General features: G+C 31.3%; 2 protein-coding genes across 2 annotated transcripts; both read right to left on the bottom strand.

Moving 5' to 3' along the window:
• Positions 1-2,361: 2,361 nt before the first annotated feature.
• LOC121264431 (non-specific lipid-transfer protein 4-like) lies at positions 2,362-3,149 on the bottom strand. The gene is made up of 2 exons (XM_041167590.1): positions 2,736-3,149; positions 2,362-2,494 (listed from the first exon to the last, which is right to left on the bottom strand). Exons 1-2 carry the CDS (start codon positions 3,080-3,082, stop codon positions 2,488-2,490), a joined length of 354 nt encoding a protein of 117 aa, XP_041023524.1. The 5' UTR covers positions 3,083-3,149; the 3' UTR covers positions 2,362-2,487.
• Positions 3,150-10,775: 7,626 nt separating this feature from the next.
• LOC121265610 (non-specific lipid-transfer protein A-like) lies at positions 10,776-11,596 on the bottom strand. Its single transcript, XM_041169290.1, has 2 exons — positions 11,180-11,596; positions 10,776-10,938 (listed from the first exon to the last, which is right to left on the bottom strand). The coding sequence occupies exons 1-2, from the start codon at positions 11,524-11,526 to the stop codon at positions 10,932-10,934; spliced, it is 354 nt and encodes a 117-aa protein (XP_041025224.1). The 5' UTR covers positions 11,527-11,596; the 3' UTR covers positions 10,776-10,931.
• Between the last annotated feature and the right edge of the window lie 2,136 nt (positions 11,597-13,732).

The following is a 13,732-nucleotide window of genomic DNA, read 5'->3' as shown; positions in this document are numbered from 1 at the left end:
AAATACATTATCTTTTATACATTATTAATTGTTATATACTTGTATAGATGGCAGTTTTAGTTTAGAATTTTTCATAAAGAACTTTGATTTTGGGATTTTTATAACTGCCAAGCTTTCTTTAGTATGTGGTATTCCTCCTATGAAAATGGGAGAAATTAATAAGATTTATGGATACCGTCCCTTTTCTTATGATTTAAGTATTAAATGATACAATTTATGTTAAAGTTCGGCTCAACGAGAATAAGTTTGAATAACTTCATATTTATTTTATTTTATGCCGTAACTATTTCTTTAGAAAGAGAATAAATAAAACATTTAGAAAACAAGAAAAAAATCCTAATTATACTATTTATGTTGCTTGAATCGTTATATATATATATATATATATATATATATAACTTTTGATATATGAATATATAAACTATATAATGATATTTAGAGAATTTCAAGGTTTCTTTTCAAAACTTGTAGATAAAAGCGTAAAATGTAATATAAATAATTGATTTATTAAAAATTAAGTAGTTCGGGAATAAATCCGAAATGACTCCAATAATAAATTAATAAGCTAGTTATAATTTATGAACATATAATGTAACTCGATGATAAATTTGATAATTATCAATTTTCATAATTATCAAATCAAGAGATTTAATTTTCATAATCATTATCAAGATATTTATCTTATATCATCATCTTTTTTTTTCAATTAATTTTCATATATCTTTTTTTTTCAATTAGTCTGATTTTGCAATCTTTTTTATTTTTTTTTTAAATGACAGAATATTAGGATCTGTGCTGATTGTGTGCGGGTTATACGCGGTTTTGTGGGGAAAAAGGAAAGAGACGAAGCAGAAAACACAAGTAGCAAGCTGCTCCCCAGAATTAGATCAGTCTGCATTGACTGATATTGTTATCACGTCCTCGCCAGTTGATCATCTTCATAACAACAACAAACACTAATATTATTAATCAAAGCCTTAAAATTACTGAAACCCAGCTGCCTCCAGCCTCTCATGTTATTGCTCTGATCAGTACTACTGCTAATGAAGATGAGAAGCTGTTGTTGCTCTCATGAATAACACATTGCTCTCAGTACTACTCGCATGCATGCATTAATGAAGTCATTTCTTTCCCATTGAAACTTGAAAAGGATATTAAGACAAATAACAAGGGATCGATCCAAAAAAATTTTTTTTTTCCCTTTAATTCAGTACTTTTAACTTCATTGAAAAGGAACGACAATAATTATTTATCAAAAGTGTATCATTGGATGTGCAATAAAATGAATATATATATATATATATATTTGTGTGTGTGTGTAACTTACAACTCATTAATTTTATCAAGTGACCAGTACAATATATAGTGTTATTCATAATAAAATTAAATAAATTATATAGTTTAGAGTCAGATTTAAATTCAGGAGTATTTCTACTTTGATATCATATAAAATAATTAGCACTTATTCTAAAAAATTAAGCCAATAAAAATATATATAATAGATTAATTTAATAGATTAATAGATAAAATAACCAGCACTTATAATAACTGATTGCATATTTATATTGTCCGGTAGTGTTGAGCCGAGAAGCTTTGGTTACGTACGTATGTTAAGATACTAGAGAAGTGGCTACTACAAAAATAAATTTATTTATTAATCTATTAAATTTATCTATTATCCACAGACAATTTTAAGGCTTTGATTAATAATATTAGTGTTTGTTGTTGTTATGAAGATGATCAACTGGCGAGGACGTGATAACAATATCAGTCAATGCAGACTGATCTAATTCTGGGGAGCAGCTTGCTACTTGTGTTTTCTGCTTCGTCTCTTTCCTTTTTCCCCACAAAACCGCGTATAACCCGCACACAATCAGCACAGATCCTAATATTCTGTCATTTAAAAAAAAAAAAAAAAAAGATTGCAAAATCAGACTAATTGAAAAAAAAAGAAGAAAGCTAATTTATGTTCCTCAATAATTAAGAACAAAACTACAAAATAAATAATTTCTACCTTCCATATTTAAATATATAACTTCCATCTTGAACCATGAGCAGTAAAAGTTCAATACCAAAGCAGCAACGTTATCTAGAATATATGGTAATGCCAAATCAAAAACATGATTTAATTATTTTCAGTTGAATTTCATTATTATCAATTTTCATAGTTATCAAATCAAGCCATTTAATTTTCATAATTATTAAATCAAGATATTTAATTCTCATAATTATCTCATCATCTCCATCTAATATAAAGTATATTTATAATATAAGGTAGCCAGATCGAGAGAGCTTTGTAAAGAAACTAGGAATCATTATATTCGTTTAATTAATCTTTTCATGCATATTTATAATATAAGGTAGCCAAAAAGAGTCAACCCTTCCATATATTAATGTTTACAACCCAATATTTGGCTATATATATTGTTCTATCTATGCATGTTCCCCAATCTTTATTTCATGTTATCTCCGCTCCTTATGGAATCTTCATAATCTGCAAATCACAAAAAAAAAAAAAGAAAAAAAAAAGGATATTAGTTGAGAAGATTCATCAAGAAAAAAAAAGAAAGTTTCACATGAAAACATATTAATTTATATGTAGTAGCTAGCTCATCATGATGAATCACTATTTTTTGGTCGAACAGTAAGCATGAAACAAGTAGCTAGAAATGCACATGCGTGCTCAAACACAGACGGCATGCATAAACTCAGAGATAGGGAGAGAAATAAATTACTTGTTGCAATCCACATCGGATCTAATCGGAACCGGAGTTTTGACCTTGCAGAGGTCGGGAAGTTGTTCAGCCCTATCAGGCAAAATACCACCCTGGCCTATAACATTTTTGAAACAGACACACAGAGCCTTGCGATCTGCGGAGGTCGTAGCCTTACTTAGCACATCTTGTGCGCCTTGGCAGCAGCCAGCGTTGGGTGGCGGTGGGCTAAAACCCGTCAAGAACGCCATGCAAGGCATCAAAGCTTTCAGTGCATCCTGGCATAGATCGGCTCTTGCAGTAGTTGCGCTTAGGATCAACATCATCATCATCAACCCAAAGGCCATTAGATTTGTCTTCTTCTCCATTAATCTCTTTTGGATTAAAGACTAATGCTTAGCTACAGATTTGAACTTGTTTTGATGCATTGTATAGGTGCAAGCTTACTGCTCTATTTATAGAGGAGTTGTAATGTGCTATTACTAACCTTAGTTAATGACTTTCATTAAAGTAGTGGGCTAATTTATGTTATTCAATAATTAAGAACAAAACTACAAAATAAGTAATTTCTACCTTCCATATATATTTTAAATTTATCAGTTTAGTTCGATTCGGTTCGGTTCTTTTCTTTTTCGAAAAAGAAAATATATATGGAGTAGCCCACATTTAAGGAAAAAAAAAAAAGAAAAAGTAAGAAACAACCAAGTGTGCATCTAGTTATAATTGTTCCCCAATATATTGTGAATCTTGTTGTTAAGCCAAAAACAAAAGGGTGCTTTTGGAAATTTATGCGGAATAACGACGTTGTATTTGCTAATTTTATTCTTTTTCGAATGTCATTAATTCTTAAGAACTCTATTTGTTGAATCATAAATGTATCTCACTAATTAACTTACATTAGGAATGCCAAGTTGAAATAAATGCATGCACCTCAATTACTTGAAGGCAACGTTCTCTAGAATCTGTTATATGTTTTTTTTTTTTCTTTTTACATCTACTTATATATAAAATATGGATGTATAAATTTTAAAAAAGTAGTACTACATGTACTTACACTTTTACTTATAATTTTACTTATAAGATTCATTATGTTATTTTTCTTTTAAAAATCAGATTTTGAATTTCAAATTTCATGATTTTAAGCATATTAATAACTGACATATAGAGAAATAAGTTTTTTATAAGTTTTTCTTAACTATATCTAGCATTTTCCATTTTAAGAATGAAATATACCTAGTTTAAGAGAATAAAATGAAATAAAGATATAACCTTAATAACTATTATAAAATTATTCATACAAGAAATGCATGGCTTTCCCTTGACTATAATGGAGTTGGAAATAACCATTTTGATTTTTTTTGTATGTTAGAGATAATATAAAATCAAAAATTTAAATTAATTATTTTCCAAACTTGATTTTTATAATTGAAAAATGCTAAATGTACTTAAGAAAAACTTACAAAAAACTTACTTATCCACATGCACCTGTTATTGATATGTTGAAAATCATAAAATTTGAATCTCAAAAGAAAACTAACAAAATAAGTTTTGTAACTAAAAGTGTAAGTAAAACTATAAGTATATGTAGCACTGCTCTTTATAATTATCAAATCAAGAGATTTGATTTCCATAATTATTAAATCAAGAGATTTGGTTTCCATAATAATCAAATCAAGAGATTTTATTTTCATATTGATTAAGATAATTTACTTGATCTCATCTCCATTTAATTTTTCTATAAATAGGGACTAATACTTTGTATTCAATCACAATAGAGAATATAGTAATGATGTAGCATTCAAGGTCTTCCTCTCATTCTCTTTTTTCAATCTCAATTTCTACTATATTTTCTTATTTTCAATCATGGTATCATAGTTCTCAGATAGCATCATGCTCCATTTTGTAAACTATTTCTTTTAAAACTCTTTTACTAGATTTGCGTCTCACAAAATCTTCATACCCCTTCAACCATGTCTTGTCTCAAATTCATGTCATCCAAGAATCTTTGTTAGTTGTAAAGCTTTTTTATTAGATTCTTTGTTAACCCAACTATTTTTTTTGGTCTGTTCTGAGCATTGTTCGAAACCCCAAACCTAATTTTTAACTTTTATTTTTGGTCTTATAGTTGACCAAGGTTATATTTAGCCTATTGTTGGCTTAATCTTTTGTCTATTGGTAGCCCTATGTTGGCCTTGGCCCATTGTCGGTCATAGTTTCAGATCTGATGTTTTGATTGCCGGTCACTTTTGAAACTTCATCACCACTACTGCTATTTTTATCATCTCATACGCAATCAATCAATCAATATGAAAACTACAATTAAATCTCAAACTCAAAGTTTCAAAATTATCCACCTTGAGTTTAGGAGATGTTGGAGATAATATTAAATCAAATAAAAAACTTGATTTGATTATTATTCTGATTTTATTTTCATAATTATGAAATTAAGTGATTTGACTTTTATAATAATCAAAATATTTACTTTAGGGGGCGGCTACTATGCCGCCCCATTTTGACCGCTGGGCATACCGCCCAGCGTAAAATTTTTTTTTTCTTTTTTCTTTTCACATTTTTTTAACATATTTAAATATATTTAAAAAATAAAAAAAATACATTAATACACTTAAAATCACTTCCTTAACCACTAAGTAAAAAAAAAAAAAAAAAAAATTTGACTAGCGATCAAATGGAGGTGTCAAGTTAGGAAGGCAAAGTAGACTTTCTCTTTACTTTATCTCATCTTCATGTAATTTATTTATAAATAATGACCGATTTAACCCTTAAAGTATATTTCCCTTTTTATATTTCCTCGTCTCAATTTTTACTATATTTTACATTTTCTATCGGTATAAAATACTAAAAAGTGGAATTTATTTATTTTTAGCCAATAATTAGTGGGAAGAATTCAAGATAGGATGTGCCGTGTGCGGGGATATCGAGCAAAGAGACGCCCCCGTAATCCCATTAGGCTAGGTTATATATTTATTTTTTGAATTTGTTGATCCATGTGCGCAATTTTTGTTTTCATCCAAAAGTTGAAGCGCTTATATATAGAAAATGATTTTTCTGACAACGGTCGAGCGATCCAAACTGCACTTGCATAGTTGCATGAATGCAAGTAGCTGTACCGTCTGAAATTTATCAACTGCTTAGAGCTTTTTAGCTATATGAAATCAAATCTGATACGGAGGGAGGCGAGTGTATTTTCTCAATATTGTAAGGGAATTAAAGAGATATATGTGTTAAAATATAATATAAATATTAAAATCAAGAGAAATTATATTGCAATTATGGAGTGCACAAATGTTGTACAATCTCTTTGAAAAAATTGAGCAAGTACGAGATCCACAAGAATAAAAATTAATTTTTAATAGTGGACCTGACTCTTTTTTAAAACGATTACTCAGCACAACTTGTGCAATCTACGACTATATATAGCATTACTAATCTAAAATCAAACCCTTTCTATCTACTTAACTTTTTGGGACAAGTGGTGATCTCTCATAATATCAAAGTAGAAGTTCTGAGTTTGGATCTTGATTTTACACTTTACTTATTTAATTAAATATTTCGTGTGTTAGACACTACTTAAAATTTTGAAAAAAGTAGTGATTTCACAATATATTAACATGGTGGTACTCTCAATGTATTAATATTGATTCCTTACTTACAGTAAGAGTTTTGTGAAAGTTATATATTATTACAAAATAAAAAGTTTACGCGCTAATTGTACTCAGCTCATAGTAGCCTATTACTTGGAATATACGTATTAAATTCACATGATCATAGTGATACATAAAATACAATTTGTAATGATCGTGAAGGCCAATTACAAATAATTTTGTTTAGTGGGAATACAGAATATCAAAGAGAATGTTTCAGAGAGGACGACAAGAATAGCCGAGTCCATCTGGTCAAGGGAGAAATTGCATATGTGAATTTTAGAACAAAAAAACAATATAATAGTATAGTGATGGGTTTGAGATGGTTTTTATATTTGGCTATGGAACATTATAATAGTATAGTGATGTGTCAACGTACAAGTGATCTTAATGCATGGTCTCAAGAGAACTGTAATCCTCGTTGTTCTTCATGTCCGTCAAAGATTTTTGTCCCAAAAGTCAGAAATTGCAAGATTAACCCACCATATCGTTAATGGCAGTGAGTCATGTACTTCTTTGTATCGATGGATATTGGTCTTACATGTGCATGTTAATCTTCTCATCATTAGCCATTGATATCCAGAGATCTAACTTGGATATATATATATATATATATATATATATATATATATATATAATTTGCTATACACTTTCTGGCTAGTTTTGTTTCTGTTAATAGATTGTTCACAAGATGTGAAAATTCTTGTTTTCATAAACTTTTGTAAACCGATTTGATTCAATGTTCGAGTTGGATTTCCTTTCCTTCTTATGATGCAAACTATTAATCTTGTTAAAAACCATTGTTATTGCTTAAAAAAATGACTTTGGCTACTACAGGAACACTCACACTCACACTCACGCATCCCAAAATTTGGCAATTGGAAAAATGGCGATATACCATACACAGTCTACTTCGAAAATGTAAGAAAAGAGAGAATTGGAGTACTGAGAATTATCCCAAATGACCCAGAAGAGAATCCAGATGTATTCATGAATGCAGATTATACTACAGTTCAAGCTCCTCTAGATGTCAAATATATAACTTTAAAGAAACTAGAGATGTCCCTGGCTTCTAATATATTCATGCATGCAAAAGACGACCTGATGCAACTTCAATCAAGAAGGTAAAGATCGAAGAAGAAGAAGAGAAGAAGAAAAGAAGCAGAATACTTTTGATTTTTATTCAATGTGTTATTGTACATTAGGTTACCATCTATTTATATACAATGAGTTAACTAACTCATAGTAAAAAGACTAAAAATAGAAAGTAACTAAACTACAACAGAAGGATTAAAATGGAATTTATGACTTAGACTAAAATGAATTTACATTTACAATAGTCTCCCTCAAGATGAATGATATATATTATGAACATTAATCTTGGACAACAAAGAATGAAAAACATTGGAACCAAGAGACTTAGTTAACAAACCTGCTAGCTGATGAGAAGATGAAACATGCAGTGTTCTGAGTAGTCCAACTTGAATTTTTTCTCTAATAAGGTGACAATCCAATTCAATATGCTTTGTTCTCTCATGAAAAAGAGGATTAGCTGCAATATGGAGTGCAGCTTGGTTGTCACAAAATAACAAAGATGGCTGAGAATGAGACTGATGAAAATCATTAAGCAAAGACTGATGCAGTTTTTTTTTTTACTCTAATTCATAATTTTCCCTCTTTTGAATTTTTCTTGTGGAAATAATTATTATATCAAGTACAAATTAATTTGATCTCCCAAACTATTTGGTGCAAATATTGGGGGGGGGGGGGGGGGGGGGGGGGGGGGGGGGGCTAATACTTCGATTAACGCATACATATTCATAATTAATGTATGTTACCTTAATTTCTGTATTTTCCATGATTCATGCATACAAGTTACTTTGAAAAGTATATATACTTGACAAGTGAATGCAAAGAAACTGGAAAAACTTTTGATTCATATTCATAATTTAATTCACGCATACATAAAATGGCCGAAAACAAGATTTGCTACATATTTCTTAATTTATTAGCATCTAAAACCTCTGGCATGTAGGAATTAGGATCATGGGAGTCTGAACAATACCAAGAAAAAAAACACGTTAGTTCAAGGAATGCACAAAGATCTACGTTCTTTTACTAAAAAGAGAGAATTAAAGAGAGATTAATACGTATTGCAATCCACGTTGGGGTCAATTGGTAGAGGGTCATTGATATGGCAAAGTTTGGAAATCTGTTTAGCTCTATCAAGAGTAGTACGATCAAGTCCTGAAGCAGCATTCTTCAAACATTGACAAAGAGCTCTGCGTGTTTCGGTGGTGGAAACCTCTTGGATAAGTTTTTGAACACCTAGACAACAGGGAAGGCCTGGCGAGTCGGGGCCAGCACCCACCAAGAATGATTGGCATGGCAGCAAAATCATTAGGGCCTCGGGGCATGTCATGGCCTTTGAGCGGCATGCACTCAACATCAAAATCATCAGGCCAAAAGCTAATGCATACAAACCCCTCATTTTCTTCTCCATTATCTTGCCACTATATATGGACTTTCTTCCTGATCTGCTAAAAAAATGAATGATTTTGCTTTAGAGTGTAGAAGCAACCTCGATTTATAATAAGGGTGTGCCACGAGTGTGCTTGTGGCAACCATTGAACCAAGTTAAAACACTTCCTTTTTAGGAGAAAAAGTTGTAATTGAAACCCTCCATTTTTTAGATTTTCAATTATGAAAGTATGTGTGGATTAATTAATTAAACAATATCCTATTAATTGTTCCCCAATACTACATGATAAAACATCAAGTTAAATACATTATCTTTTATGCATTATTAAGTTATATACATGTGTAGATGTGGTAGTTTTAGTCTCCATTTTTTCATAAAAGATTGGTTTTTGGGATTTGTATAACCCCCAAACTTTCTTTTGTACTTGGTACTCTATAGAAAGTGAGGGCAACTAATAAAATTTAGGAGTACGTCATTCTTCCTAAACAAATGAATAAGTCTATTGGACAAGATGTTCAAGATCACTCAAACAAAATCGAGTTCAATTCAATTTGTTTATTAAATGAATTGCTCGTGAACATAAAATTATGATCGATTATTAAATGACACAATTCATACAAAGTTTAGCACAGCTCGCATAAATTTGAATAACTTCATATTTATTATGTTTTATTGTAGAACGATATCTTTAGAAAGAGGATAAATAAAGTATTTAAAAAAAAGAAAGAAAAAAAAACTTCTTAATATTATGTGTATATGTTGCATAAATCCTTGTGTGTGTGTGTCATGTGTATAACTATTTACAAAATTTTACAAAAGTTCAAAAACATTTCTTAAAATTTGTAGATGAAATCATAAGATATAAAATAAATAATTGATATATTCAAAATTAAGTAGCTAGTAAACAAACCGAAATTACTTGAATAATACACTAAGCTAGTTGTTTGTAAACATAATATACATGTAACTCGATGATAAACTTAAACTCGACTAGTAAAGAAATAAAAATGAAAACAATAAGATCTAACCACACAGTACTACTCGCTTGAACTCAACTTGTTTATACTCGTAATCATAATAATAGGTATCACACGAATTCCCCTTGGCATGCATTGAACCGGAGTACTTAATTAGAGTGCATGCTTCTTATTTAAGAGAAAAGTCTGAATTTAATTACCAAAATACGTGCTAATGTTTTGATTGAAGAGTCATCTCCTCCTGATTATACAATATTGACCTAACAAAAATCCACGAACAGAAAAAGGAAATAAACTTCTAAGTTTAATTAAGAAGCTAATTAAAGGTATCCTTTTTGCCCATTTACTCATATTGCATAAATGAAATGGCGAAAATCAAGATCTGTTATTCATATTTTGGCATCATAAAATGTATCAATTTGTTTATCATGAACTAATGGCAACTATATATACTGCCTCATTTACTTTGCATAGATCAGTTCTCGGGATCAAATTGCGATAGTATTTGTTAAACCATGAGATGTCAATTCCACTTCAAATTAATTGGTGTAAAAAATATACACTTGAGTTCTTTATTGCATTAGACCTCGCACTAAGCAAAAATCGGTAATAAAGAGTGATATTGCGATACTATCAGCACTCATGCTAATAGTCGGAATGCGACTTAAGCTATGAGCCCATTGCTTCTTTTTTAGTTTAGAAAGTGTTAACTTTGCAAAGATATCTCACAAAAAAATCACTTAGCTTAATTGTCGTCGTTAATCAGAAATAAAAATGATTTTGATCAGTAATGATAATGATAAAAGCATCTTTAGATTTTTACCGCATCTCCAATCATTAATATTGTTGAATAATTAATCGGGCCAAAGAGCGTTGCAAAGAAACTACGAATAATTTTATTCATTTAATTGATATTTTCATGCATATATATAATATAAGATAGCCAAAAAGAGTCGATCTCCGATATATTAATGTTTACAGCTGATTATTAATATATCTAAGATGGCCATATAATATGTTGCTCTATCTATGAATGTTCCACATATTTATTTGTTATCTCCACTCGATCCTCCACTCGATCCTTACCATAGAATCATCATAATCTGCAAATCACAAAAAAAAAAAAAAAAAAACGTATAATTAGTCAAGATGACTCATCAAGAAAATAGATATTTCACATGCAAACAGATCCAGTATTAAAATTATATGCAGTAGCCAGTAGCTCATGATGAATCACTGTTTTTTGGTCAAACTGCTCGCATGAACCAAGTAGAAATGCATTCGCCTGCTCAAACAAAGCCAGATGCATGCATGCAGTCAGAGATTGAGAGAGAAATAAATTACTTGTTGCAGTCCACATCGGGTTTAATCGGAACCGGAACTTTGATCTTGCAGAGGTCGGGAAGCTGTTCAGCCCTATCAGACTTAACACCATCCTGGGCTGCAGCATTTTTGAAACAGACACACAGAGCCTTGCGATCTTCGGAGGTCGTAGCTTTATTCAGCACTTCGCTTGCGCCTAGGCAGCAGTTAGCACTGGGTGTTGGTGGGTCAGAACCCGTCAAGAACGGCATGCAAGGCAACAAAGCTTTCAATGCATCCTGGCATAGATCGGCTCTTGCAGTAGTTGCGCTTAGGATCAACATCATCATCATCAACCCAAAGGCCGTTAGAATTGTTTTCTTCTCCATTATTCTCTTTTGGATTAAAGACTAATGCTTAGTTACAGATATGAGCTGTTTTGATGTATTGTATAGGTGCAAGCTTGCTGATCTATATATAGAGGCGTTGTAATGTGTTATGACTACTAATTGACTTTCATTAAGGTAGTGGGCCTGGGTTCATAAATACGTCCCGAGGGAAAAAGAAGAACAAAACTACAAAATAAGTTTCTACCCTCCATATATAAATATATAACGTCCATCTTGAACCATGCATGTGCAGTAAAACCAAAGCAGCAACGTTACCTAGAATCTCTAATAGTATCAAAAGTAGTGCTACATGTATTTATAGTTTTATTTATATATTTTAACTTACAAGATTTATTTTATTAGTTATGTTTTGAAATTCAAATTTTGAATTTTGAATTTCATGATTTCAATATATCAATAATTGATATATGGATAAGTCAGTTTTTTGTCAGTTTTTCACAAGTACATATATTTAGCATTTTCCTAACATCATATCAAAAACTTTATTTAATTATTTTCACTTGAGTTTCATAATTATCAAATCTAAGAGATTTGATTTTCATAGTTATCAAGTCAAGAGATTTGACTTTCATAATTATCAAATCAATATATTTAATTCTCATAATTATCAAATCAAGAGATTTAATTTTCATAATGATCAAAATATTTATCTTATCTTCGTCTCAATGTAATTTCTCTTTAAATAGAGACCAATATTTTAAATTCAATTACAATGAAGAAATAGTAAGAATGTAGCTTTGCGTCCCAAGTAGAAACAACCTAAATTTATAAGGGTGTGCCACGAGTGCACTTATGGCAACCACTGAGCTGAGTTAAAACACTTTCTTTTAGGAGAAAATGGTGAAATTGTAACCCTCCGCCATTTTTCAGATTTTCAATTATGAAAATATGTATGTGTGTACTTCCAATTATGATACATGTGATTAATTAAACAGTATCCTATTAATTGTTCCCTAATTAATACTACATCAAACATCAAGTTAAATACACTATCAAGTTATATACTTGTATAAATTGTAGTTGGTTTCCATTTTTTTCAAAAAAAGTGATCTGATTTTGGATTTTCATAACCCCAAGCTTTTATTTGTACGTGGTATTTTGTAACAATCCACCCATTTTTCTCTCGATTGGTCACAAGTCTCGTCTACGCATTTTAAATATTGAAGCTGTGTTTTTAAATATAACAGGTGATTTTAATGAAGCCCAGTATTTTAAAGCCCTTGAAATATTTTAAATGTTTGAGAAATATTTTAAATGTGGTATTTTCAGTATTATTGAACCAAGCCTGATTTTAAAATAAGACTCTTTATATTTTTGGAAACCCCAAAAATAATATAGTTGTGGGAAATCATTTTATTGAAAATGGTTTTATTTATTTAAGAATATTATGAGATTTAAGTTATGTTAAAAACTCTAATTATTTAGACGGTTTTATTCTCTTAAAAATATTTAGCAAATTTCATCAGTTTAATTAATGATGAGAATAGTATTTTTATAATATAAAGTTGATTTTAATTTATGATATTGTATTTATATTTTATCTAGATATTTTAGTTAGTTTAAATCAGTGTTTAAATCTCCACCGTTGGATCAGATTTAGGACCTCTAGATGAATGGCTTAGATTGAAACCCTAGCTCCCTCCCTTTTTCTCCTCACTTTCCTCTTCTCTCTCTCTCTCTTCTCTCCCACGCCGACAACCTCTCCCTTTCCCTCCCAATATGTTCTCCTAGGCTCCTCCTCTTCGTGGACCACCGTTGCTCCCCCCCAGTCCTCGAAGCCACGGATCTCTCTCTCATTGTTTTCTCAATTGTGGCCTCTTGTTCTCCCAGCGCCGTCATGCTCCTCCAAAGCAACCACGAGCCACCATGCCCCACTGTAGGCCACCTCTTCTCCCTAGATCCATCGTCGTGCACCACAGTTGCACATCTCCCTCTCCCCCTCACAGGTTTCACCCGATCCGATGCCTCGCCGCCATGCAGAGCCTCCAACCACGGCTATCGCCACCCAGGGTGATTCCCATGACCCAGCCTCCACACCACCATACCCTTGCCAGCCAAGGCCTTGCCTCCCTCTCCTCTCTCAACTGGCCTCCAATAGACACACATCACTCACCATCGTACATGGCCAAGCTAGCCCCTAACCACCATGGTGAGACCAAAGTCCACCTCCTGCCGCCACCACAAA

Source organism: Juglans microcarpa x Juglans regia, chromosome 5D (genome assembly GCF_004785595.1).
Source record: "Juglans microcarpa x Juglans regia isolate MS1-56 chromosome 5D, Jm3101_v1.0, whole genome shotgun sequence".
NCBI classification, from domain to species: Eukaryota; Viridiplantae; Streptophyta; class Magnoliopsida; order Fagales; family Juglandaceae; genus Juglans; species Juglans microcarpa x Juglans regia.
Note: the sequence above shows the minus strand (reverse complement) of the source record. Positions and strands in the feature narration are given on the sequence as shown.

Coding starts and splice junctions, on each gene's coding strand:
- LOC121264431 (XM_041167590.1), bottom strand. CDS start 3,082: ATGGAGAAGAAGACAAATCTAATGGCCTTTGGGTTGATGATGATGATG.
- LOC121265610 (XM_041169290.1), bottom strand. CDS start 11,526: ATGGAGAAGAAAACAATTCTAACGGCCTTTGGGTTGATGATGATGATG.